At 47.1% G+C, this 24,857-nt stretch overlaps 1 protein-coding gene across 1 annotated transcript in view; it reads left to right on the forward strand.

The window, feature by feature from the left end:
• The window catches only part of necab1 (N-terminal EF-hand calcium binding protein 1), a 75,615-nt gene that overhangs the window by 45,126 nt on the left and 5,632 nt on the right, over positions 1-24,857 (forward strand). The window contains exons 3-8 of the mRNA XM_036953643.2: positions 1,223-1,344; positions 1,954-2,030; positions 4,998-5,051; positions 13,740-13,852; positions 20,820-20,897; positions 21,223-21,314. Coding sequence (XP_036809538.2) covers positions 1,223-1,344; positions 1,954-2,030; positions 4,998-5,051; positions 13,740-13,852; positions 20,820-20,897; positions 21,223-21,314 — 536 coding nt within the window. The remainder of the gene's footprint in view (positions 1-1,222; positions 1,345-1,953; positions 2,031-4,997; positions 5,052-13,739; positions 13,853-20,819; positions 20,898-21,222; positions 21,315-24,857) is intronic.

Here is a 24,857-nt window from a genome sequence, read left to right on the forward strand (position 1 = left end):
GTTCCCTTTGGCAGTGCTAATCCAGACTGTCCCCTTTGGCAGTGTTAATCCAGGGATGTCCCCTTTGGCAGTGTTAATCCAGACTGTTCCCTTTGGCAGTGTTAATCCAGACTGTTCCCTTTGGCAGTGTTAATCCAGACTGTTCCCTTTGGCAGTGTTAATCCAGGGCTGTCCCCTTTGGCAGTGTTAATCCAGACTGTTCCCTTTGGCAGTGTTAATCCAGGGATGTCCCCTTTGGCAGTGTTAATCCAGGGATGTCCCCTTTGGCAGTGTTAATCCAGACTGTTCCCTTTGGCAGTGTTAATCCAGACTGTTCCCTTTGGCAGTGTTAATCCAGGGCTGTTCCCTTTGGCAGTGTTAATCCAGACTGTTCCCTTTGCAGTGTTAATCCAGGGCTGTCCCCTTTGTCAGTGTTAATCCAGACTGTTCCCTTTGGCAGTGTTAATCCAGACTGTTCCCTTTGGCAGTGTTAATCCAGTGATGTCCCCTTTGGCAGTGTTAATCCAGGGCTTTTTCCTTTGGCAGTGTTAATACAGACTGTTCCCTTTGGCAGTGTTAATCCAGACTGTCCCCTTTGGCAGTGTTAATCCAGGGATGTCCCCTTTGGCAGTGTTAATCCAGGGCTGTTCCCTTTGGCAGTGTTAATCCAGACTGTCCCCTTTGGCAGTGTTATTCCAGACTGTTCCCTTTGGCAGTGTTAATCCAGACTGTTCCCTTTGGCAGTGTTAATCCAGGGATGTTCCCTTTGGCAGTGTTAATCCAGGGATGTCCCCTTTGGCAGTGTTAATCCAGACTGTTCCCTTTGGCAGTGTTAATCCAGGGATGTCTCATTTGGCAGTGTTAATCCAGACTCTTCCCTTTGGCAGTGTTAATCCAGACTGTTCCCTTTGGCAGTGTTAATCCAGACTGTTCCCTTTGGAAGTGTTAATCCAGACTGTCCCCTTTGGCAGTGTTAATCCAGGGATGTCCCCTTTGGCAGTGTTCATCCAGACTGTCCCCTTTGGCAGTGTTAATCCAGGGATGTCCCCTTTGGCAGTGTTAATCCAGACTGTCCCCTTTGGCAGTGTTAATCCAGGGATGTCCCATTTGGCAGTGTTAATCCAGACTGTCCCATTTGGCAGTGTTAAAGCAGACTGTCCCCTTTGGCAGTGTTAATCCAGACTGTCCCCTTTGGCAGTGTTAATCCAGACTGTTCCCTTGTATCCCTGTGTGTGTTCTCCAGACGAGGCCCAGTAAAGCCTGATGTGCTGTCAATCCAGTGGTCAGGGAGAAGATCCAACCGAAGGCTTCAAAGAAATAACAGTCTGTCTCCTAACAACCCACTACTCAGCCTGGTCAACTCAGGTACAATCACACACACACTGTAGGACCAGATGGTGACTCAGTCTGACTGGTATACTATAGGACCAGCTGGTGACTCAGTCTGACTGGTATACTGTAGGGCCAGCTGGTGACTCAGTCTGACTGGTATACTGTAGGGCCAGCTGGTGACTCAGTCTGACTGGTATACTGTAGGACCAGCTGGTGACTCAGTCTGACTGGTATACTGTAGGACCAGCTGGTGACTCAGTCTGACTGGTATACTGTAGGACCAGCTGGTGACTCAGTCTGACTGGTATACTGTAGGACCAGCTGGTGACTCAGTCTGACTGGTATACTGTAGGACCAGCTGGCGACAGTCTGACTGGTAGACTGTAGGACCAGCTGGTGACTCAGTCTGACTGCTATACTGTAGGACCAGCTGGTGACTCAGTCTGACTGGTATACTGTAGGACCAGCTGGTGACTCAGTCTGACTGGTATACTGTAGGACCAGCTGGTGACTCAGTCTGACTGGTATACTGTAGGACCAGCTGGTGACTCAGTCTGACTGCTATACTGTGACATCTGATTACCCCAGGTCAGAGGAAATGTGCCAATGCATTGTAGGTGTGTTCTGCTCCCACTGTGCCAGGTCTGTATGACGAGGACAACCAATGGATGACTCAGGTCAACAGACTCCAGAAGCTGATTGACCGGCTAGAGAAAAAGGTACATGGAAAATATAAAGCACCCTATTCCATCCACTCTCTCTGGTTTTATTCCCTAAATCTCCATCTCTTTATAACTCTCTCCATCTCCATCTCTATATAACTCTCTCCATCTCTATATAACTCTCTCCATCTCCATCTCTATATAACTCTCTCCATCTCTATATAACTCTCTCCATCTCTATATAACTCTCACCATCTCTATATAACTCTCTCCATCTCCATCTCTATATAACTCTCTCCATCTCTATATAACTCTCTCCATCTCCATCTCTATATAACTCTCTCCATTTCTATATAACTCTCTCCATCTCCATCTCTATATAACTCTCTCCATCTCTATATAACTCTCTCCATCTCTTTATAACTCTCTCCATCTCTATATAACTCTCTCCATCTCCATCTCTTTATAACTCTCTCCATCTCCATCTCTATATAACTCTCTCCATCTCTATATAACTCTCTCCATCTCTATATAACTCTCTCCATCTCTATATAACTCTCTCCATCTCTATATAAATCTCTCCATCTCCATCTCTTTATAACTCTCTCCATCTGTTTATAACTCTCTCCATCTCTCTATAACTCTATATAACTCTCTCCATCTCTATATAACTCTCTCCATCTCTATATAACTCTCTCCATCTCCATCTCTATATAACTCTCTCCATCTCCATCTCTATATAACTCTCTCCATCTCTATATAACTCTCTCCATCTCCATCTATATATAACTCTCTCCATCTCTATATAACTCTCCCCATCTCTATATAACTCTCTCCATCTCTATATAACTCTCTCCATCTCTATATAACTCTCTCCATCTCTATATAACTCTCTCCATCTCTATATAAATCTCTCCATCTCCATCTCTTTATAACTCTCTCCATCTGTTTATAACTCTCTCCATCTCTCTATAACTCTATATAACTCTCTCCATCTCTATATAACTCTCTCCATCTCCATCTCTATATAACTCTCTCCATCTCCATCTCTATATAACTCTCTCCATCTCTATATAACTCTCTCCATCTCCATCTATATATAACTCTCTCCATCTCTATATAACTCTCTCCATTTCCATCTCTATATAACTCTCTCCATCTCTATATAACTCTCTCCATCTCTATATAACTCTTGCCATCTCTATATAACTCTCTCCATCTCCATCTCTTTATAACTCTCTCCATCTCTATCTCTATATAACTCTCTCCATCTCTATATAACTCTCTCCATCTCTATATAACTCTCTCCATCTCTATATAACTCTCTCCATCTCTATATAACTCTCTCCATCTCTTTATAACTCTCTCCATCTCTATATAACTCTCTCCATCTCTATATAACTCTCTCCATCCTCATCTTTATATAACTCTCTCCATCTCTATATAACTCTCTCCATCTCTATATAACTCTCTCCATCTCTATATAACTCTCTCCATCTCTATATTACTCTCTCCATCTATATCTCTATATAACTCTCTCCATCTCTATATAACTCTCTCCATCTCCATCTCTATATAACTCTCTCCATCTCTATATAACTCTCTCCATCTCCATCTCTATATAACTCTCTCCATCTCTATATAACTCTCTCTATCTCCATCTCTATATAACTCTCTCCATCTCTATATAACTCTCTCCATCTCTATATAACTCTCGCCATCTCTATATAACTCTCTCCATCTCCATCTCTTTATAACTCTCTCCATCTCTATCTCTATATAACTCTCTCCATCTCTATATAACTCTCTCCATCTCTATATAACTCTCTCCATCTCTATATAACTCTCTCCATCTCTATATAACTCTCTCCATCTCTATATAACTCTCTCCATCTCTATATAACTCTCTCCATCTCCATCTCTTTATAACTCTCTCCATCTCCATCTCTATATAACTCTCTCCATCTCTATATAACTCTCTCCATCTCTATATAACTCTCTCCATCTCTATATAACTCTCTCCATCTCTATATAACTCTCTCCATCTCTTTATAACTCTCTCCATCTCCATCTCTATATAACTCTCTCCATCTCTATATAACTCTCTCCATCTCTATATAACTATCTCCATCTCTATATAACTCTCTCCATCTCTATATAACTCTCTCCATCTCTTTATAACTCTCTCCATCTCTATATAACTCTCTCCATCTCCATCTCTATATAACTCTCTCCATCTCCATCTCTATATAACTCTCTCCATCTCTATATAACTCTCTCCATCTCCATCTCTATATAACTCTCTCCATCTCTTTATAACTCTCTCCATCTCTATATAACTCTCTCCATCTCCATCTCTATATAACTCTCTCCATCTCTATATAACTCTCTCCATCTCTATATAACTCTCTCCATCTCTATATAACTCTCTCCATCTCTATATAACTCTCTCCATCTATATCTCTATATAACTCTCTCCATCTCTATATAACTCTCTCCATCTCTATATAACTCTCTCCATCTCTTTATAACTCTCTCCATCTCTTTATAACTCTCTCCATCTCTATATAACTCTCTCCATCTCATCTCTATATAACTCTCTCCATCTCTATAACTCATAACTCTCTCCATCTCTATATAACTCTCTCCATCTCTATATAACTATCTCTATCTCCATCTCTATATAACTCTCTCCATCTCTATATAACTCTCTCCATCTCTATATAACTCTCTCCATCTCTATAACTCATAACTCTCTCCATCTCTATATAACTCTCTCCATCTCCATTTCTATATAACTCTCTCCATCTCTCTATCATTCTCTCACTGGTCACTGACTTGTATGAGTCACACAGTGCAGTAAACATGTAAATTACTGAAGTGTTTCTTAGCAAGGCATACTACACACACACACGCACACACACACACACACACACACACACACACACACACACACACACACACACACACACACACACACAAACACAAACACACGCACTGACTTGGGTCTCCGGTTTCTTCCAGGAGGTTCGTATGGAGCCAGTTGAAGAGGAGGTGTTGGAAGGAATCACCAAATCAGTAACTTATCTACTATTAGCATTACCCTTCTATCTGTCTGTTGCCCTGTTCTGTCTGTTGCCCTGTTCTGTCTGTCGCCCTGTTCTGTCTGTCGCCCTGATCTGTCTGTCACCCTGTTCTGTCTGTCACACTGTTTGTTCTGTCACCATGTTCTGTCTGTCGCCCTGTTCTGTCTGTCTGTCACCCTGTTCTGTCTGTCACCCTGTTCTGTCTGTCACCCTGTTCTGTCTGTCACCCTGTTCTGTCTGTCGCCCTGTTCTGTCTGTTGCCCTGTTCTGTCTGTCGCCCTGTTCTGTCTGTCGCCCTGATCTGTCTGTCACCCTGTTCTGTCTGTCACCCTGTTCGTTCGGTCACTGTGTTCTGTCCGTCACCCTGTTCATCCTGTTCAGTCTGTTCAGTCTGTTCAGTCTGATCTGTCTGTTCAGTCTGTTCAGTCTGTCTGTCTGTCTGTCTGTCTGTCTGTCTGTCTGTCTGTCTGTCTGTCTGTGTATGTCTGGTCTTTCAGGTCTGTCTGGTCTGTCTGTCTGGTCTGTCAGATCTGTCTAGTCTGTCTGTCTGGTTTTTCAGATCTGTCTGGTCTGTCTGGTCAGTCTGGTCAGTCTGGTCTGTCTGTCTGATCTGTCTGTTCAGTCTGTTCAGTCTGTCTGTCTGTCTGTCTGTCTGTGTATGTCTGGTCTTTCAGGTCTGTCTGGTCTGTCTGTCTGGTCTGTCAGATCTGTCTAGTCTGTCTGTCTGGTTTTTCAGATCTGTCTGGTCTGTCTGGTCAGTCTGGTCAGTCTGGTCTGTCTGTCTGGTCTGTCTGATCTGTCTGTTCAGTCTGTTCAGCCTGTCTGTCTGTCTGTCTGTCTGTCTGTCTGTCTGTCTGTGTATGTCTGGTCTTTCAGGTCTGTCTGGTCTGTCTGTCTGGTCTGTCAGATCTGTCTAGTCTGTCTGTCTGGTTTTTCAGATCTGTCTGGTCAGTCTGGTCAGTCTGGTCTGTCTGTCTGGTCTGTCAGATCTGTCTGTTCAGTCTGTTCAGTCTGTCTGTCTGTCTGTCTGTCTGTCTGTCTGTCTGTCTGTGTATGTCTGGTCTTTCAGGTCTGTCTGGTCTGTCTGTCTGGTCTGTCAGATCTGTCTAGTCTGTCTGTCTGGTTTTTCAGATCTGTCTCGTCTGTCTGGTCAGTCTGGTCAGTCTGGTCTGTCTGTCTGGTCTGTCTGGTCTGTCTGATCTGTCTGTTCAGTCTGTTCAGTCTGTCTGTCTGTCTGTCTGTCTGTCTGTCTGCGTATGTCTGGTCTTTCAGGTCTGTCTGGTCTGTCTGTCTGGTCTGTCAGATCTGTCTAGTCTGTCTGTCTGGTTTTTCAGATCTGTCTGGTCTGTCTGTCTGTCTGGTCTATCAGGTCTGTCTGTCTGTCTGGTCTGTCAGGTCTGTCTGTCTGGTCTTTCAGATCTGTCTGTCTGGTCTGTCTGGTCTGTCTGGTCTGTTGTCATGGCAGAAGAGAAGACCTGGAACATTCAGAATCAGCTGCAGATGGTTGTCAAGGAAACAGTGGGGCTGAAACTTGTCTTGTCTTCAAGTAGTTTGTTTCCCTCCTCCCTGCGTCTGTCTGAGTCCTTCTCTCTCTTTTCAGAGTTTTTGGTGAAGATAGCATGTTTGGATAACATTGAGCTACTACTGTGTGTGTGTGTGTGTGTGTGTGTGTGTGTGTTTTGGATGGAGCCATGTTATCAGCATCACACCGTCCCCAGATCATATGTGGAAACCAATTATGTTGATATTTGTTACAGAATAAATGTGTCCACGGGACTGAGGAAGAGTCCATTTGGGATAGTGCTTAAACTAGTGCAACAGTGCGACATAGAACCTGGGGTAAAATACTGACATATTGATCATCACATATTGATCATCACATATTGATCATCACATATTGATCATCACATATTGATCATCACATATTGATCATATTTTACAGTGAAACAGTGAATTTTCATCACATATGTAGTTTATCATTACATAATGCATACGACTGACTGAGCCTCGTGTGAGTCTGTTTGTGAGCCACGCGGGCTCCAATTAGCCTGTAGAGGAGAGAGAGAGAGACAGAGAGCCACAGTTAAAGGGCATGGTATTAGTGCAGAACCAGCTCAGAGGTCACTGGTGACCCAGGGGAGAAAGCTTTCACTTACTGTACCCATCAGCCCCTTCTGCTACTGTCAACAAACCATGCCTCTCTCAACAGACTGGTTATGCCACAAATGGAACCCTATTCCCTATTTAGTGCACTACTTTAGACCAGGGGCCCTGGTAGTACACTACTTTAGACCAGGGACCCTGGTAGTACACTACTTTAGACCAGGGGCCCTGGTAGTATACTACTTTAGACCAGGGGCCCTGGTAGTGCACTACTTTAGACCAGGGACCCTGTTAGGGCACTACTTTAGACCAGGGACGCTGTTAGGGCACTACTTTAGACCAGGGGCCCTGGTAGTGCACTACTTTAGACCAGGGACCCTGTTAGGGCACTACTTTAGACCAGGGGCCCTGGTAGTACACTACTTTAGACCAGGGGCCCTGGTAGTACACAACTTTAGACCAGGGGTCCTGGTAGTACACTACTTTAGACCAGGGGCCCTGGTAGTACACTACTTTAGACCAGGGACCCTGGTAGTACACTACTTTAGACCAGGGACCCTGGAAGTACACTACTTTAGACCAGGGACCTTGGTAGTACACTACTTTAGACCAGGGACCCTGGTAGTACACTACTTTAGACCAGGGACCCTGGTAGTACACTACTTTAGACAAGGGACCCTGGTAGTACACTACTTTAGATCAGGGACCCTGGTAGGGCACTACTTTAGACCAGGGACCCTGTTAGGGCACTACTTTAGACCAGGGACCCTGGTAGTGCACTACTTTAGACCATGGACCCTGGTTAGTACACTACTTTAGAGCAGGGGCCCTGGTAGTGCACTACTTTAGACCAGGGACCCTGTTAGGGCACTACTTTAGACCAGGGGCCCTGGTAGTACACTACTTTAGACCAGGGACCCTGTTAGGGCACTACTTTAGACCAGGGATCCTGTTAGGGCACTACTTTAGACCAGGGACCCTGGTAAGTGCACTACTTTAGACCATGGACCCTGGTAGTACACTACTTTAGAGCAGGGGCCCTGGTAGTGCACTACTTTAGACCAGGGACCCTGTTAGGGCACTACTTTAGACCAGGGGCCCTGGTAGTACACTACTTTAGACCAGGGACCCTGGTAGTGCACTACTTTAGACCAGGGACCCTGGTAGTACACTACTTTAGACCAGGGACCCTGGTAGTGCACTACTTTAGACCAGGGACCCTGGTAGTACACTACTTTAGATCAGGGACCCTGGTAGTACACTACTTTAGACCAGGGATCCTGGTAGTGCACTACTTTAGACCAGGGACCCTGGTAGTACACTACTTTAGATCAGGGACCCTGGTAGTACACTACATTAGACCAGGGACCCTGGTAGTGCACTACTTTAGACCAGGGACCCTGGTAGTGCACTACTTTAGACCAGGGGCCCTGGTAGGGCACTACTTTAGACCAAGGGCCCTGGTTAGTACACTACTTTAGACCAGCGGCCCTGGTAGTACACTACTTTAGACCAGGGGCCCTGGTAGTACAGTACTTTAGACCAGGGACCCTGGTAGTACACTACTTTAGACCAGGGACCCTGGTAGTGCACTACTTTAGACCAGGGACCCTGGTAGTACACTACTTTAGATCAGGGACCCTGGTAGTACACTACTTTAGACCAGGGACCCTGGTAGTACACTACTTTAGACCAGGGACCCTGGTAGTACACTACTTTAGACCAGGGACCCTGGTAGTACACTACTTTAGACCAGGGACCCTGGTAGTGCACTACTTTAGACCAGGGGCCCTGGTTAGTACACTACTTTAGACCAGGGGCCCTGGTAGTACACTACTTTAGACCAGGGGCCCTGGTAGTACAGTACTTTAGACCAGGGGCCCTGGTGGGGCACTACTTTAGACCAGGGCCCTGGTTAGTACACTACTTTAGACCAGGGGCCCTGGTAGTACACTACTTTAGACCAGGGGCCCTGGTAGTACACTACTTTAGATCAGGGACCCTGGTAGTGCACTACTTTAGACCAGGGACCCTGGTAGTGCACTACTTTAGACCAGGGGCCCTGGTAGGGCACTACTTTAGACCAGGGGCCCTGGTTAGTACACTACTTTAGACCAGGGACCCTGGTAGTGCACTACTTTAGACCAGGGACCCTGGTAGTGCACTACTTTAGACCAGGGACCCTGGTAGTGCACTACTTTAGACCAGGGGCCCTGGTAGGGCACTACTTTAGACCAAGGGCCCTGGTTAGTACACTACTTTAGACCAGGGGCCCTGGTAGTACACTACTTTAGACCAGGGGCCCTGGTAGTACAGTACTTTAGACCAGGGACCCTGGTAGTACACTACTTTAGACCAGGGACCCTGGTAGTGCACTACTTTAGACCAGGGACCCTGGTAGTACACTACTTTAGATCAGGGACCCTGGTAGTACACTACTTTAGACCAGGGACCCTGGTAGGGCACTACTTTAGACCAAGGGCCCTGGTTAGTACACTACTTTAGACCAGGGGCCCTGGTAGTACACTACTTTAGACCAGGGGCCCTGGTAGTACAGTACTTTAGACCAGGGACCCTGGTAGTACACTACTTTAGACCAGGGACCCTGGTAGTGCACTACTTTAGACCAGGGACCCTGGTAGTACACTACTTTAGATCAGGGACCCTGGTAGTACACTACTTTAGACCAGGGACCCTGGTAGTACACTACTTTAGACCAGGGACCCTGGTAGTACACTACTTTAGACCAGGGACCCTGGTAGTACACTACTTTAGACCAGGGACCCTGGTAGTGCACTACTTTAGACCAGGGGCCCTGGTTAGTACACTACTTTAGACCAGGGGCCCTGGTAGTACACTACTTTAGACCAGGGGCCCTGGTAGTACAGTACTTTAGACCAGGGGCCCTGGTGGGGCACTACTTTAGACCAGGGGCCCTGGTAGTACACTACTTTAGATCAGGGACCCTGGTAGTACACTACTTTAGACCAGGGATCCTGGTAGTGCACTACTTTAGACCAGGGACCCTGGTAGTGCACTACTTTAGACCAGGGGCCCTGGTAGGGCACTACTTTAGACCAGGGGCCCTGGTTAGTACACTACTTTAGACCAGGGACCCTGGTAGTGCACTACTTTAGACCAGGGGCCCTGGTTAGTACACTAAATATGGAATAGGGTGCCATTTGGGATGCAAAAATCATTTCCTTAAAATACAATTGTATTTGTCACATGCTCCGAATACAACAAGTGTAGACCTTACCGTGAAATGCTCACTTCCTTGGCGTCCACATCACCAACAAACTAGAAAAAGAGAGTTGTGAAGAGGGCCCTCTTCACAACTCTCTTTTTCTAGTTTGTTGGTGACGTGGACGCCAAGGAACTTGAAGCCCTCAAACTGCTCTACTCCAGCCTCATCAATGAGAATGAGGGCCTGCTTTTGCTGTAGTCCACAAACATCTCCTTTGTCTTGATCATGTTGAGGGAGAGGTTTTTGTCCTGGCACCACACGGACAGGTCTCTGACCTCCTCCTTATAGGCTGCCTCAACGTTGTAGGACAGGTTGTTGTCCTGGCACCACACGGCCAGGTCTCTGACCTCCTCCTTATAGGCTGCCTCAACGTTGTAGGACAGGTTGTTGTCCTGGCACCACACGGCCAGGTCTCTGACCTCCTCCCTATAGGCTGCCTCAACGTTGTAGGACAGGTTGTTGTCCTGGCACCACACGGCCAGGTCTCTGACCTCCTCCTTATAGGCTGCCTCAACGTTGTAGGACAGGTTGTTGTATCTGGCACCACACGGCCAGGTCTCTGACCTCCTCCCTATAGGCTGCCTCAACGTTGTAGGACAGGTTGTTGTACTGGCACCACACGGCCAGGTCTCTGACCTCCTCCCTATAGGCTGCCTCAACGTTGTAGGACAGGTTGTTATTCTGGCATCACATGGCCAGGTCTCTGACCTCCTCCCTATAGGCTGCCTCAACGTTGTAGGACAGGTTGTTGTCCTGGCACCACACGGCCAGGTCTCTGACCTCCTCCTGATAGGCTGCCTCAACGTTGTAGGACAGGTTGTTGTCCTGGCACCACACGGCCAGGTCTCTGACCTCCTCCTTATAGGCTGCCTCAACGTTGTAGGACAGGTTGTTGTCCTGGCAACACACGGCCAGGTCTCTGACCTCCTCCTTATAGGCTGCCTCAACGTTGTAGGACAGGTTGTTGTCCTGGCACCACACGGCCAGGTCTCTGACCTCCTCCTTATAGGCTGCCTCAACGTTGTAGGACAGGTTGTTGTCCTGGCACCACACGGCCAGGTCTCTGACCTCCTCCTTATAGGCTGCCTCAACGTTGTAGGACAGGTTGTTGTCCTGGCAACACACGGCCAGGTCTCTGACCTCCTCCTTATAGGCTGCCTCAACGTTGTAGGACAGGTTGTTGTCCTGGCACCACACGGCCAGGTCTCTGATCTCCTCCTTATAGGCTGTCTTGTCGGTGATCAGGCCTACCACTGTTGTGTCGTCAGCAAACTTAATGATGGTGTTAGAGTCGTGCCAGGCCGTGCAGTCATGAGTGAACAGGGAGGACAGGAGGGGACTGAGCAGGACCACTGAGGGGTCATAATATGAGCTATTATTATCCCAGATCAAATCAAATCAAATCAAATGTATTTATATAGCCCTTCGTACATCAGCTGATATCTCAAAGTGCTGTACAGAAACCCAGCCTAAAACCCCAAACAGCAAGCAATGCAGGTGTAGAAGCACGGTGGCTAGGAAAAACTCCCTAGAAAGGCCAAAACCTAGGAAGAAACCTAGAGAGGAACCAGGCTATGTGGCTATGTTGAGGCAGATCTGTTTATGTTGTTGTTTATGTGTTGTTATGTTTTTATGTTGATGTTTATGTGTTATGTTGTTGTTTATGTGTTGTTATGTTGTTGTTTATGTGTTGTTATGTTGTTGTTTATGTGTTGTTATGTTGTTTTTTATGTGTTGTTGTTTATGTGTTTGTTCATTGTTATGTGGTTATTTATATGTTGTTATGTTGTTGTTTATGTGTTGTTATGTTGTTGTTTATGTGTTATGTTGTTGTTTATATGTTGTTATGTTGTTGTCTATGTGTTGTTATGTTGTTGTTTATGTGTTGTTATGTTGTTGTTATGTGTTGTTATGTTGTTGTTTATGTGTTGTTGTTTATGTGTTGTTATGTGTTGTTATGTTGTTGTTTATATGTTGTTATGTTGTTGTTTATGTGTTGTTATGTTGTTTTTTATGTGTTGTTGTTTATGTGTTTGTTCATTGTTATGTGGTTATTTATATGTTGTTATGTTGTTGTTTATGTGTTGTTATGTTGTTGTTTATGTGTTATGTTGTTGTTTATATGTTGTTATGTTGTGGTCTATGTGTTGTTATGTTGTTGTTTATGTGTTGTTATGTTGTTGTTATGTGTTGTTATGTTGTTGTTTATGTGTTGTTGTTTATGTGTTGTTATGTGTTGTTATGTTGTTGTTTATATGTTGTTATGTTGTTGTTTATGTGTTGTTATGTTGTTGTTTATGTGTTGTTATGTTGTTGTTATGTTGTTGTTTATGTGTTGTTATGTTGTTGTTTATGTGTTGTTGTTTATGTGTTGTTATGTGTTGTTATGTTGTTGTTTATATGTTGTTATGTTGTTGTTTATGTGTTGTTATGTTGTTGTTTATGTGTTGTTATGTTGTTGTTATGTTGTTGTCTATGTGTTGTTATGTTGTTGTTTATGTGTTGTTATGTTGTTGTTATGTTGTTGTTTATGTGTTGTTATGTTGTTGTTTATGTGTTGTTGTTTATGTGTTGTTATGTGTTGTTATGTTGTTGTTTATATGTTGTTATGTTGTTGTTTATGTGTTGTTATGTTGTTGTTTATGTGTTGTTATGTTGTTGTTATGTTGTTGTCTATGTGTTGTTATGTTGTTGTTTATGTGTTGTTATGTGTTGTTATGTTGTTGTTTATGTGTTGTTGTGTTGTTGTCTATGTGTTGTTATGTGTTGTTGTTTATGTGTTGTTATGTGTTGTTATGTTGTTGTTTATATGTTGTTATGTTGTTGTTTATGTGTTGTTATGTTGTTGTTTATGTGTTGTTATGTTGTTGTTATGTTGTTGTCTATGTGTTGTTATGTTGTTGTTTATGTGTTGTTTATGTGTTGTTATGTTGTTGTCTATGTGTTGTTATGTTGTTGTTTATGTGTTATGTTGTTGTTTATGTGTTATTATGTTGTTGTTTATGTGTTGTTATGTTGTTGTTTATGTGTTGTTATGTTGTTGTTTATGTGTTGTTATGTTGTTGTTTATGTGTTATGTTGTTGTTTATGCGTTGTTATGTTGTTGTTTATGTGTTGTTCTGTAATGGGTCTGTAAGGGCTATGGCCATTCTAGTGGTTGTATTTCTATTTCTGTCTAATATACTCTGTCCTCTGCCCTGTCTGTCCTCTGTCCTCTGCCCTGTCTGTCCTCTGTCCCCTGTCCTGTATGTCCTCTGTCCCCTGTCCTGTATGTCCTCTGTCCCCTGCTCTGTCTGTCCCCTGTCCTCTGTCCTGTCTGTCCCCTCCCAGCACATCCTGATAGTCCAGAGACAGCTGAATGTGTTGGAGGAGGAGCTGGAGGAGTTCCGCCTGGCTCTCAGGCAGTACATGGAGTGTGCCTGTGCCCAGACGGGCTGCCTGCAGTAAGAGCTCATACACTACAACTCTGTCTTTGCATAACAACTTCCTGTAGTAAATATAAAGAGTAGTTTTTCAGACCATTAAACCTCATACTGGGGTTTAAAAGCCAGTTTAATAGCGTGGTGGGTGTTTATATGCGTGCTATTTCACACGTGTACATTGTAAATGTGTTTTTTCATATCCTAACTCCCCCTGAGACACAAATCAACAGATTTTTTTTCACCTTGTTGGCTCGGGATTCAAACTAGCGACCTTTGGGTTACTTGCCCGACACTCTCACCCCTCGTTGGTATACTAGAGATACGTGGTGTTTACACAGTTTTTTTAGTTTTTTATTTTACCTTTATTTAACCAGGCAAGTCAGTTAAGAACAAATTCTTATTTTCAATGACGGCCTGGGAACAGTGGGTTAACTGCCTTGTTCAGGGGCAGAACGACAGATTTGTACCTTGTCAGCTTGGGGGTTTGAACTCGCAACCTTCCAGTTACTAGTCCAACGCTCTAACCACTAGGCTACCTGCCTCCTCTACTCTCTAACCACTAGGCTACCTGCCTCCTCTACACTCTAACCACTAGGCTACCCTGCCCCCCCTCCACTCTAACCACTAGGCTACCCTGCCGCCCCTCCACTCTAACCACTAGGCTACCCTGCCCCCCCTCCACCCTAACCACTAGGCTACCCTGCCGCCCCTACACTCTAACCACTAGGCTACCCTGCCGCCCCTCCACTCTAACCACTAGGCTACCCTGCCGCCCCTACACTCTAACCACTAGGCTACCCTGCCGCCCCTCCACTCTAACCACTAGGCTACCTGCCGCCCCTCCACTCTAACCACTAGGCTACCCTGCCGCCCCTACACTCTAACCACTAGGCTACCCTGCTGCCCCTACACTCTAACCACTAGGCTACCTGCCACCTCTACACTCTAACCACTAGGCTACCCTGCTGCCCCTACACTCTAACCACTAGGCTACCCTGCCGCCTCTACACTCTAACCACTAGGCTACCCTGCCCCCCCCTCCACTCTAACCACTAGGCTACCTGCCCCCCCTCCACTCTAACCACTAGGCTACCCTGCCGCCCCAGTAAAGGTGAGCAGAGGACAGCGTGCGTGCTGCTTCTCACTGATTAGTGGGAGAGTATGTAAAGTACGTATAATCTGTGTATGGAGGAGGCAGGAGAGAGGGGAAATACAGATTGTATGTGTGGTTGTGTTGTATAGCCACAGAGCCTTTAGAAATGCCATGAGGCACAGCGGGGTGTTTGACTCAGTCTCTCTGACAGTCATCTTTCTCTCTACTGCACCTGCTGTCTCAAACTCTGAATACTCGGCTATGAAAAGCCAACTGACATTTACTCCTGAAGTGCTGACCTGTTACATCCTCTACAACCACTGTGATTATTATTATTCGACCCTGCTGGTCATCTATGAACGTCTGAACATCTTGAAGAATGAGGACTGGCCGTTCCTCATAGCCTGGTTCCTCTCTAGGTTTCTTCCTAGGTTCCGGCCATTCTATGGAGTTTTTCCTAGCCACCGTGCTTCTACACCTGCATTGCTTGCTGTTTGGGGTTTTAGGCTGGGTTTCTGTACAGCACTTTGAGACATCTGCTGATGTTGTCATGTATTGTCATGTTGTGTCTTGTTTCTGTCCTTTCCCTTCACCCTGTCTCCCTCTGCTGGTCGTTATTAGGTTACCTTTTCTCCCCCTCTTTCCCCCAGCTGTTCCTTGTCTCCTCCTAACTACCTCGTCACCCCTTTTCCCACCTGTTCCCTTTTTCCCTCTGATTAGTCCTCTATATCTCTCTCTGTTTTTGTTTCTGTCTTTGTCGGATTCTTGTTTGTGTTATTCATGCCTGAACCAGACTATCGTCATGTTTGCTGCAACCTTGTCCTGTCCTGTCGGAATCTGCCGGTCCATCTGAGCCTACGTTTGTTTTGTTATTAAAGAAGCTCTGTTTACGTTAATTCGCTTTTGGGTCCTCATTCACGCACCGTAACAGAAGAATCCGACCAAGAATGGACCCAGCGACTTCGGATCCTCTCCACTCAGCCGTCGAGATCCAGGGAGCGATGCTAGGCAGACACGAGCAGGAATTGTCTGCTGCTCGACATGCCGTTGAGACCCTGGCCACCCAAGTCTCCAACCTCACAGAACAGGTTCACCATCTCCGCCTCGATCCACCGGCCACTTCCAGGGCTTTCGAATCTCCGGAGCCCAGAATCAATAACCCGCCGTGTTACTCTGGGGAGCCCACTGAATGCCGCTCATTCCTCACCCAGTGTGATATTGTGTTTTCTCTCCAGCCCAACACTTACTCCAGGAGCACTGCTCGTATCGCCTACGTCATATCTCTCCTTACTGGACGGGCTCGTGAGTGGGGCACGGCAATCTGGGAGGCAAGGGCTGAGTGTACTAACCAGTATCAGGACTTTAAGGAGGAGATGATACGGGTTTTTGATCGATCTGTTTTTGGGGAGGAGGCTTCCAGGGCCCTGTCTTCCCTATGTCAAGGTAATCGATCCATAACAGACTACTCTATTGAGTTTCGCACTCTTGCTGCCTCCAGTGGCTGGAACGAGCCGGCTTTGCTCGCTCGTTTTCTGGAGGGTCTCCGCGCAGAGGTAAAGGATGAGATTCTCTCCCGGGAGGTTCCTTCCAGCGTGGATTCCTTGATCGAACTCGCTATTCGCATTGAGCGACGGGTTGATCTTCGTCACCGAGCTCGTGGAAAGGAGCTCGCGTTCTCCGTTGCCCCCCTCTCCGCATCACTACCATCTTCCTCTGCCGGCTCGGGTGCTGAGCCTATGCAGCTGGGAGGTATCCGCATCTCGACTAAAGAGAGGGAACGGAGAATCACCAACCGCCTCTGTCTCTATTGCGGTTCCGCTGGTCATTTTGTCACTTCATGTCCAGTAAAAGCCAGAGCTCATCAGTAAGCGGAGGGCTACTGGTGAGCGCTACTACTCCTGTCTCTCCTTCAAGATCCTGCACTACCTTGTCGGTCCATCTACGCTGGACCGGTTCGTCAGCTTCCTGCAGTGCCTTAATAGACTCTGGGGCGGAGGGCTGTTTTATGGACGAGACCTGGGCTCGGGAACATGACATTCCTCTCAGACAGTTAAGGGAGCCCACGGCCTTGTTCGCCTTGGATGGTAGTCCTCTCCCCAGGATTCAGCGTGAGACGCTACCTTTAACCCTCACTGTCTCTGGTAATCATAGCGAAACCATTTCTTTTTAAATTTTTCGTTCACCTTTTACACCTGTTGTTTTGGGCCATCCCTGGCTAGTTTGTCATAATCCTTCTATTAATTGGTCTAGTAATTCTATCCTCTCCTGGAACGTCTCTTGTCATGTGAAATGTTTAATGTCTGCTATCCCTCCTGTTTCCTCTGTCTCTTCTTCACAGGAGGAGCCTGGTGATTTGACAGGGGTGCCGGAGGAATATCACGATCTGCGCACGGTGTTCAGTCGGTCCAGGGCCACCTCTCTTCCTCCACACCGGTCGTATGATTGTAGTATTGATCTCCTTCCGGGAACCACTCCCCCCCGGGGTAGACTATACTCTCTGTCGGCTCCTGAACGTAAGGCTCTCGAAGATTATTTGTCTGTAGCTCTTGCCGCCGGTACCATAGTCCCCTCCTCCTCTCCCGCCGGAGCGGGGTTTTTTTTTGTTAAGAAGAAGGACGGGTCCCTGCGCCCCTGCATAGATTATCGAGGGCTGAATGACATAACAGTGAAGACTCGTTATCCGCTTCCTCTTATGTCTTCAGCCTTCGAGATCCTGCAGGGAGCCAGGTTTTTCACTAAGTTGGACCTTCGTAACGCTTACCATCTCGTGCGCATCAGGGAGGAGGACGAGTGGAAGACGGCGTTTAACACTCCGTTAGGGCACTTTGAATACCGGGTTCTTCCTTTCGGCCTCGCTAACGCTCCAGCTGTCTTTCAGGCATTAGTCAATGATGTCCTGAGAGACATGCTGAACATCTTTGTTTTCGTTTACCTTGACGATATCCTGATTTTTTCACCGTCACTCCAGATTCATGTTCAGCACGTTCGACGTGTCCTCCAGCGCCTTTTAGAGAATTGTCTTTTTGTGAAGGCTGAGAAGTGCACTTTTCATGCCTCCTCCGTCACATTTCTCGGTTCTGTTATTTCCGCTGAAGGCATTAAGATGGATCCCGCTAAGGTCCAAGCTGTCATTGATTGGCCCGTCCCTAAGTCACGCGTCGAGCTGCAGCGCTTTCTCGGCTTCGCGAACTTCTATCGTCGTTTCATCCGTAATTTCGGTCAGGTGGCAGCTCCTCTCACAGCCCTTACTTCTGTCAAGACGTGCTTTAAGTGGTCCGTTTCCGCCCAGGGAGCTTTTGATCTCCTCAAGAATCGTTTTACATCCGCTCCTATCCTTGTTACACCTGACGTCTCTAGACATTTCGTTGTCGAGGTTGACGCGTCAGAGGTGGGCGTGGGAGCCATTCTTTCTCAGCGCTCCCTCTCTGACGACAAGGTCCACCCTTGCGCGTATTTTTCTCATCGCCTGTCGCCGTCGGAACGTAACTATGATGTGGGAAACCGCGAACTGCTCGCCATCCGCTTAGCCCTAGGCGAATGGCGACAGTGGTTGGAGGGGGCGACCGTTCCTTTTGTCGTTTGGACTGACCATAGGAACCTTGAGTACATCCGTTCTGCCAAACGACTTAATGCGCGTCAGGCGCGCTGGGCGCTGTTTTTCGCTCGTTTCGAGTTCATGATTTCTTATCGTCCGGGCTCTAAGAACACCAAGCCTGATGCTTTATCTCGTCTCTTCAGTTCTTCAGTAGCCTCCACTGACCCCGAGGGGATTCTCCCTGAGGGGCGTGTTGTCGGGTTGACTGTCTGGGGAATTGAGAGGCAGGTAAAGCAAGCACTCACTCAAACTCCGTCGCCGCGCGCTTGTCCCAGGAACCTTCTTTTCGTTCCCGTTCCTACTCGTCTGGCCGTTCTTCAGTGGGCTCACTCTGCCAAGTTAGCCGGCCACCCTGGCGTTCGGGGTACGCTTGCTTCCATTCGCCAGCGTTTTTGGTGGCCCACCCGGGAGCATGACACGCGTCGCTTCGTGGCTGCTTGTTCGGTCTGCGCGCAGACTAAGTCCGGTAACTCCCCTCCTGCCGGCCGTCTCAGGCCGCTTCCCATTCCCTCTCGACCGTGGTCTCACATCGCCTTAGATTTTGTCACCGGACTGCCTTCGTCAGCGGGGAAGACTGTTATTCTTACGGTTGTCGACAGGTTCTCTAAGGCGGCTCATTTTATTCCCCTTGCTAAGCTTCCTTCTGCTAAAGAGACGGCACAAATCATCATCGAGAATGTTTTCAGAATTCATGGCCTTCCGTCAGACGTCGTTTCGGACAGAGGTCTGCAATTCACGTCTCAATTTTGGAGGGAGTTTTGCCGTTTGATTGGGGCTTCCGTCAGTCTCTCTTCCGGCTTTCACCCCCAGTCTAACGGTCAAGCAGAACGGGCCAATCAGACTATTGGTCGCATCTTACGCAGTCTTTCTTTTCGCAACCCTGCGTCTTGGTCAGAACAGCTCCCCTGGGCAGAATACGCCCACAACTCGCTTCCTTCGTCTGCGACCGGGCTATCTCCTTTTCAGAGTAGCCTCGGGTACCGCTGTTCTCTTCTCAGTTCGCCGAGTCCAGCGTCCCCTCCGCTCAGGCTTTTGTCCAACGTTGCGAGCGCACCTGGAAGAGGGTCAGGTCTGCACTTTGCCGTTATAGGGCGCAGACTGTGAGGGCTGCTAATAAGCGTAGAACTAAGAGTCCTAGATATTGTCGCGGTCAGAGAGTTTGGCTCTCCACTCAGAACCTTCCCCTTAAGACCGCTTCTCGCAAGTTGACCCCGCGGTTCATTGGTCCGTTCCGTATTTCCCAGATCATTAATCCTGTCGCAGTTCGACTTCTTCTTCCGCGATATCTTCGTCGCGTCCACCCGGTCTTCCATGTCTCCTGTGTCAAGCCCGTTCTTCGCGCCCCCGCTCGTCTTCCCCCCCCCCCCCATCCTTGTCGAGGGCGCACCCATCTACAGGGTCCGTAGGATTTTGGACATGCGTCCTCGGGGCCGTGGTCATCAGTACCTAGTAGATTGGGAGGGGTACGGTCCTGAGGAGAGGAGTTGGGTTCCCTCTCGGGACGTGCTGGACCGTGCGCTGATCGACGATTTCCTCCGTTGCCGCCAGGTTTCCTCCTCGAGTGCGCCAGGAGGCGCTCGGTGAGTGGGGGGGTACTGTCATGTATTGTCATGTTGTGTCTTGTTTCTGTCCTTTCCCTTCACCCTGTCTCCCTCTGCTGGTCGTTATTAGGTTACCTTTTCTCCCCCTCTTTCCCCCAGCTGTTCCTTGTCTCCTCCTAACTACCTCGTCACCCCTTTTCCCACCTGTTCCCTTTTTCCCTCTGATTAGTCCTCTATATCTCTCTCTGTTTTTGTTTCTGTCTTTGTCGGATTCTTGTTTGTGTTATTCATGCCTGAACCAGACTATCGTCATGTTTGCTGCAACCTTGTCCTGTCCTGTCGGAATCTGCCGGTCCATCTGAGCCTACGTTTGTTTTGTTATTAAAGAAGCTCTGTTTACGTTAATTCGCTTTTGGGTCCTCATTCACGCACCGTAACAGATGTAAAATGTTATTGATTGATTGATTGAGAGAGAGAGAGAGAGAGAGAGTGCAATATATATACAGTGGGGAGAACAAGTATTTGATACACTGCCGATTTTGCAGGTTTTCAATCAGTAGTTTGAGTAAATCCTAATGAATAAACCTGGAAGGAAAACATAGTTGATGAACATGTTGACAAATCTACTTAGTGACTGAAAAACAAACCTGAACAAAGGAGCAGTCTAAGCGTTATTAAAGGTTTAGGCTGTATAATCGTACATATATGTCACTTACTTGCTAATTAGACACATTTTATTCTTGTTGTTGCTTTTGTTAGTGTGGCAGTTCAGCGACTGGCTAATGAGTCCCGCTTCATCCTATACGAGTTCTGGGAACACAACCACGTGTGGAAGAAGTAAGTTTCTGACAATCATTATCAGTGGAAACTAAATTAGATCACTTGATGTGTTTTGACTCTCCAGCTTGTCCCCAACTGTGACACTTCCTCTGAGGAAGAGGAAGGCATCATGTGAAGTCGAAACATCAGTTCAACTGCTCATTAAATAAAACCTGAGATAAGAACATATGTCTCCCGGCTCCAACTTGTTTACCAGGAAGTCATCATTTTTGGGGTGGGGGGGGTGGGGGGGGGGTTGTTATTGGGTAAACCCTAAACCCTATGACTTGAATGTAAAAGCACTTGGAAAATGGAAGTGTGTTTCTGTCTTTTCTATGTGCAGCCATCTCCAGACAAACTACAGTAAGACTTTCCAGAGAGGTAACGTGGACTTCCTGGAGACACCAGAGCTCATGACCACCATGCTGGTGCCTGGTACGTCAATCAATAACACACCTGGGGTTTCATACATACATACATACATACATATACACACACACACACACATACACACACACACACACACATACACACACACACACACACACACACACATACACACACACACATACACACACGCACGCACGCACGCACACACACACATACATACATACATACATACATACATACATACATACATACATGCATGCATACTTCACATGTTCTGAGCATTGTCTTAAAGGTCCAATGCATCAGTTTTTACATCAATATCAAATCCTTTTTTTGGGGGGGGGGTGACAATTTAGTTCCTTATTAACCAGATATCCATCCAACCATTTCATGTGGCCGGCTACCTGACGCGTGAAAACAATGTTACCACCGAGGCTGATGGAAACATGACATACAATTATATTAAAAGCCTGACAATTTGTTCATTTGACATGGTGGGATCTTTTTGTGTCGGTACAATTAATTAGTCGAGAAAGAAACACCTTTAATGCGCAAATATTGATATAATAACCATCAAAATCAAAGGAAACTTGGCGTCACTAAGACTTGGGAAAGATTTGGGATGCAGATGATTAGATTACAGAGGAAATAAATGATGACCTTCCCAGGGTGGTGAAAGGCGATGAGCTTGATGCTCCTTTCCAATAAATATTGAGAGTCTTATTCTGGTGACAGGATGATGAATTGCTTGGCTGCCATTTTGACAAATACAAATAATATGGCTCTCATCCATAATGTCATAGTGTGGAATCCTGAGTGGCACATTCATTATATACCTCAAAATCTTTGTGACAAAACTAGAGGAAACCCATCTAAATTCTATTTTTAATTTGTTACATGGGCATTTAACTGCAAAATGTTATTTTATGTGTATCACAGCCTTTTATCTGTAAAAAGTTATTTTATGTGTATCACAGCCTTTTATCTGTAAAAAGTCAGTTTGATGGAAACCCATCTCTGGTGGGAAGATTAGCATATTTTTGAATATTCGCATGAAAGTCTGTTTAGAACTCTCTTTGCTATTGGTCTATTAACCAATTTACCGCATGGTGATGTCACCAGGCAAGCTGTAACTCCCGACCCATGTAAACCTGCTGATTAGAAGGTCCTGAGTAGATTGTATTTTCAACCAATCAACTATCAGGAAATAAACACTGATCAAATGTTTTCACACTTTTACAGTGTTTAGTTTTATCAACTGTTGTACAATATGATACAAAACACAGAAAATATATTTATTTTTTGGGACTGCAATTGACCTTTAAGCCTTTAAGGGTACCATGTTGATTGAGTTAGCACTTCTGGGACTAATATTGAAAGTGAGCGACCCGGCTCTACGTACTGGACTGGTTTGTGACTAACGGACCCTGGTTAGAGGGGACCCGGCTCTACGTATTGGACTGGTTTGTGACTAACAGACCCTGGTTAGAGGGGACCCGGCTCTACGTACTGGACTGGTTTGTGACTAACGGACTCTGGTTAGAGGGGACCCGGCTCTACATCGTGGACTGGTTTGTGACTAACGGACTCCTGGTTAGAGGAGACCCGGCTCTACGTACTGGACTGGTTTGTGACTAACGGACCCTGGTTAGAGGGGACCCGGCTCTACGTATTGGACTGGTTTGTGACTAACGGACCCTGGTTAGAGGGGACCCGGCTCTACGTATTGGACTGGTTTGTGACTAACGGACTCTGGTTAGAGGGGACCCGGCTCTACGTACTGGACTGGTTTGTGACTAACGGACTCCGGTTAGAGGGGACCCGGCTCTACGTATTGGACTGGTTTGTGACTAACGGACTCCTGGTTAGAGGGGACCCGGCTCTACGTATTGGACTGGTTTGTGACTAACGGACTCCTGGTTAGAGGGGACCCGGCTCTACGTATTGGACTGGTTTGTGACTAACGGACTCTGGTTAGAGGGGACCCGGCTCTACGTATTGGACTGGTTTGTGACTAACGGACCCTGGTTAGAGGAGACCCGGCTCTACGTACTGGACTGGTTTGTGACTAACGGACCCTGGTTAGAGGGGACCCGGCTCTACGTACTGGACTGGTTTGTGACTAACGGACCCTGGTTAGAGGGGACCCGGCTCTACGTACTGGACTGGTTTGTGACTAACGGACTCCTGGTTAGAGGGGACCCGGATCTACGTACTGGACTGGTTTGTGACTAACGGACCCTGGTTAGAGGGGACCCGGCTCTACGTACTGGACTGGTTTGTGACTAACGGACCCCTGGTTAGAGGGGACCCGGCTCTACGTACTGGACTGGTTTGTGACTAACGGACTCTGGTTAGAGGGGACCCGGCTCTACGTACTGGACTGGTTTGTGACTAACGGACTCTGGTTAGAGGGGACCCGGCTCTACGTATTGGACTGGTTTGTGACTAACGGACTCCTGGTTAGAGGGGACCCGGCTCTACGTATTGGACTGGTTTGTGACTAACGGACTCTGGTTAGAGGGGACCCGGCTCTACGTATTGGACTGGTTTGTGACTAACGGACCCTCTTTAGAGGGGACCCGGCTCTACGTACTGGACTGGTTTGTGACTAACGGACTCCTGGTTAGAGGGGACCCGGCTCTACGTACTGGACTGGTTTGTGACTAACGGACTCTGGTTAGAGGGGACCCGGCTCTACGTACTGGACTGGTTTGTGACTAACGGACCCTGGTTAGAGGGGACCCGGCTCTACATCGTGGACTGGTTTGTGACTAACGGACTCCTGGTTAGAGGGGACCCGGCTCTACGTACTGGACTGGTTTGTGACTAACGGACTCCTGGTTAGAGGGGACCCGGCTCTACGTACTGGACTGGTTTGTGACTAACGGACTCTGGTTAGAGGGGACCCGGCTCTACGTCGTGGACTGGTTTGTGACTAACGGACCCTCTTTAGAGGGGACCCGGCTCTACGTACTGGACTGGTTTGTGACTAACGGACTCCTGGTTAGAGGGGACCCGGCTCTACGTACTGGACTGGTTTGTGACTAACGGACCCTGGTTAGAGGGGACCCGGCTCTACGTACTGGACTGGTTTGTGACTAACGGACTCTGGTTAGAGGGGACCCGGCTCTACGTACTGGACTGATTTGTGACTAACGGACTCTGGTTAGAGGGGAATGAAACAGCCCAAGAATTAACACACAGGAAGTTAATTTAAACACACTGAGGAAGACGAACATGGGGATGAAGTATTCTCACACATCCCATGTACAAAAGTCCAACCATGCTCACAGACTGAAACAACAAACAGTTCTGGTATGGGCAATATTTACTCCCTTTGAGAGCCTGGGTCAGGCTGGCTAGCCAATCAGGACCTGGAGAGACTGCATGGCTAGAGTGTGCACAGGGGTGGAGACACATTGCTATTGTCTGATTGGCTGAAGCCATGCTCTGGAGGAGATATCAGCTAGCCTGATTGGCTGAAGCCATGCTCTGGAGGAGATATCAGCTAGTCTGATTGGCTGAAGCCATGCTCTGGAGGAGATATCAGCTAGCCTGATTGGCTGAAGCCATGCTCTGGAGGAG

This window comes from Oncorhynchus mykiss, chromosome 18, assembly GCF_057628025.1.
Source record: "Oncorhynchus mykiss isolate SJ-2025 chromosome 18, ASM5762802v1, whole genome shotgun sequence".
NCBI classification, from domain to species: Eukaryota; Metazoa; Chordata; class Actinopteri; order Salmoniformes; family Salmonidae; genus Oncorhynchus; species Oncorhynchus mykiss.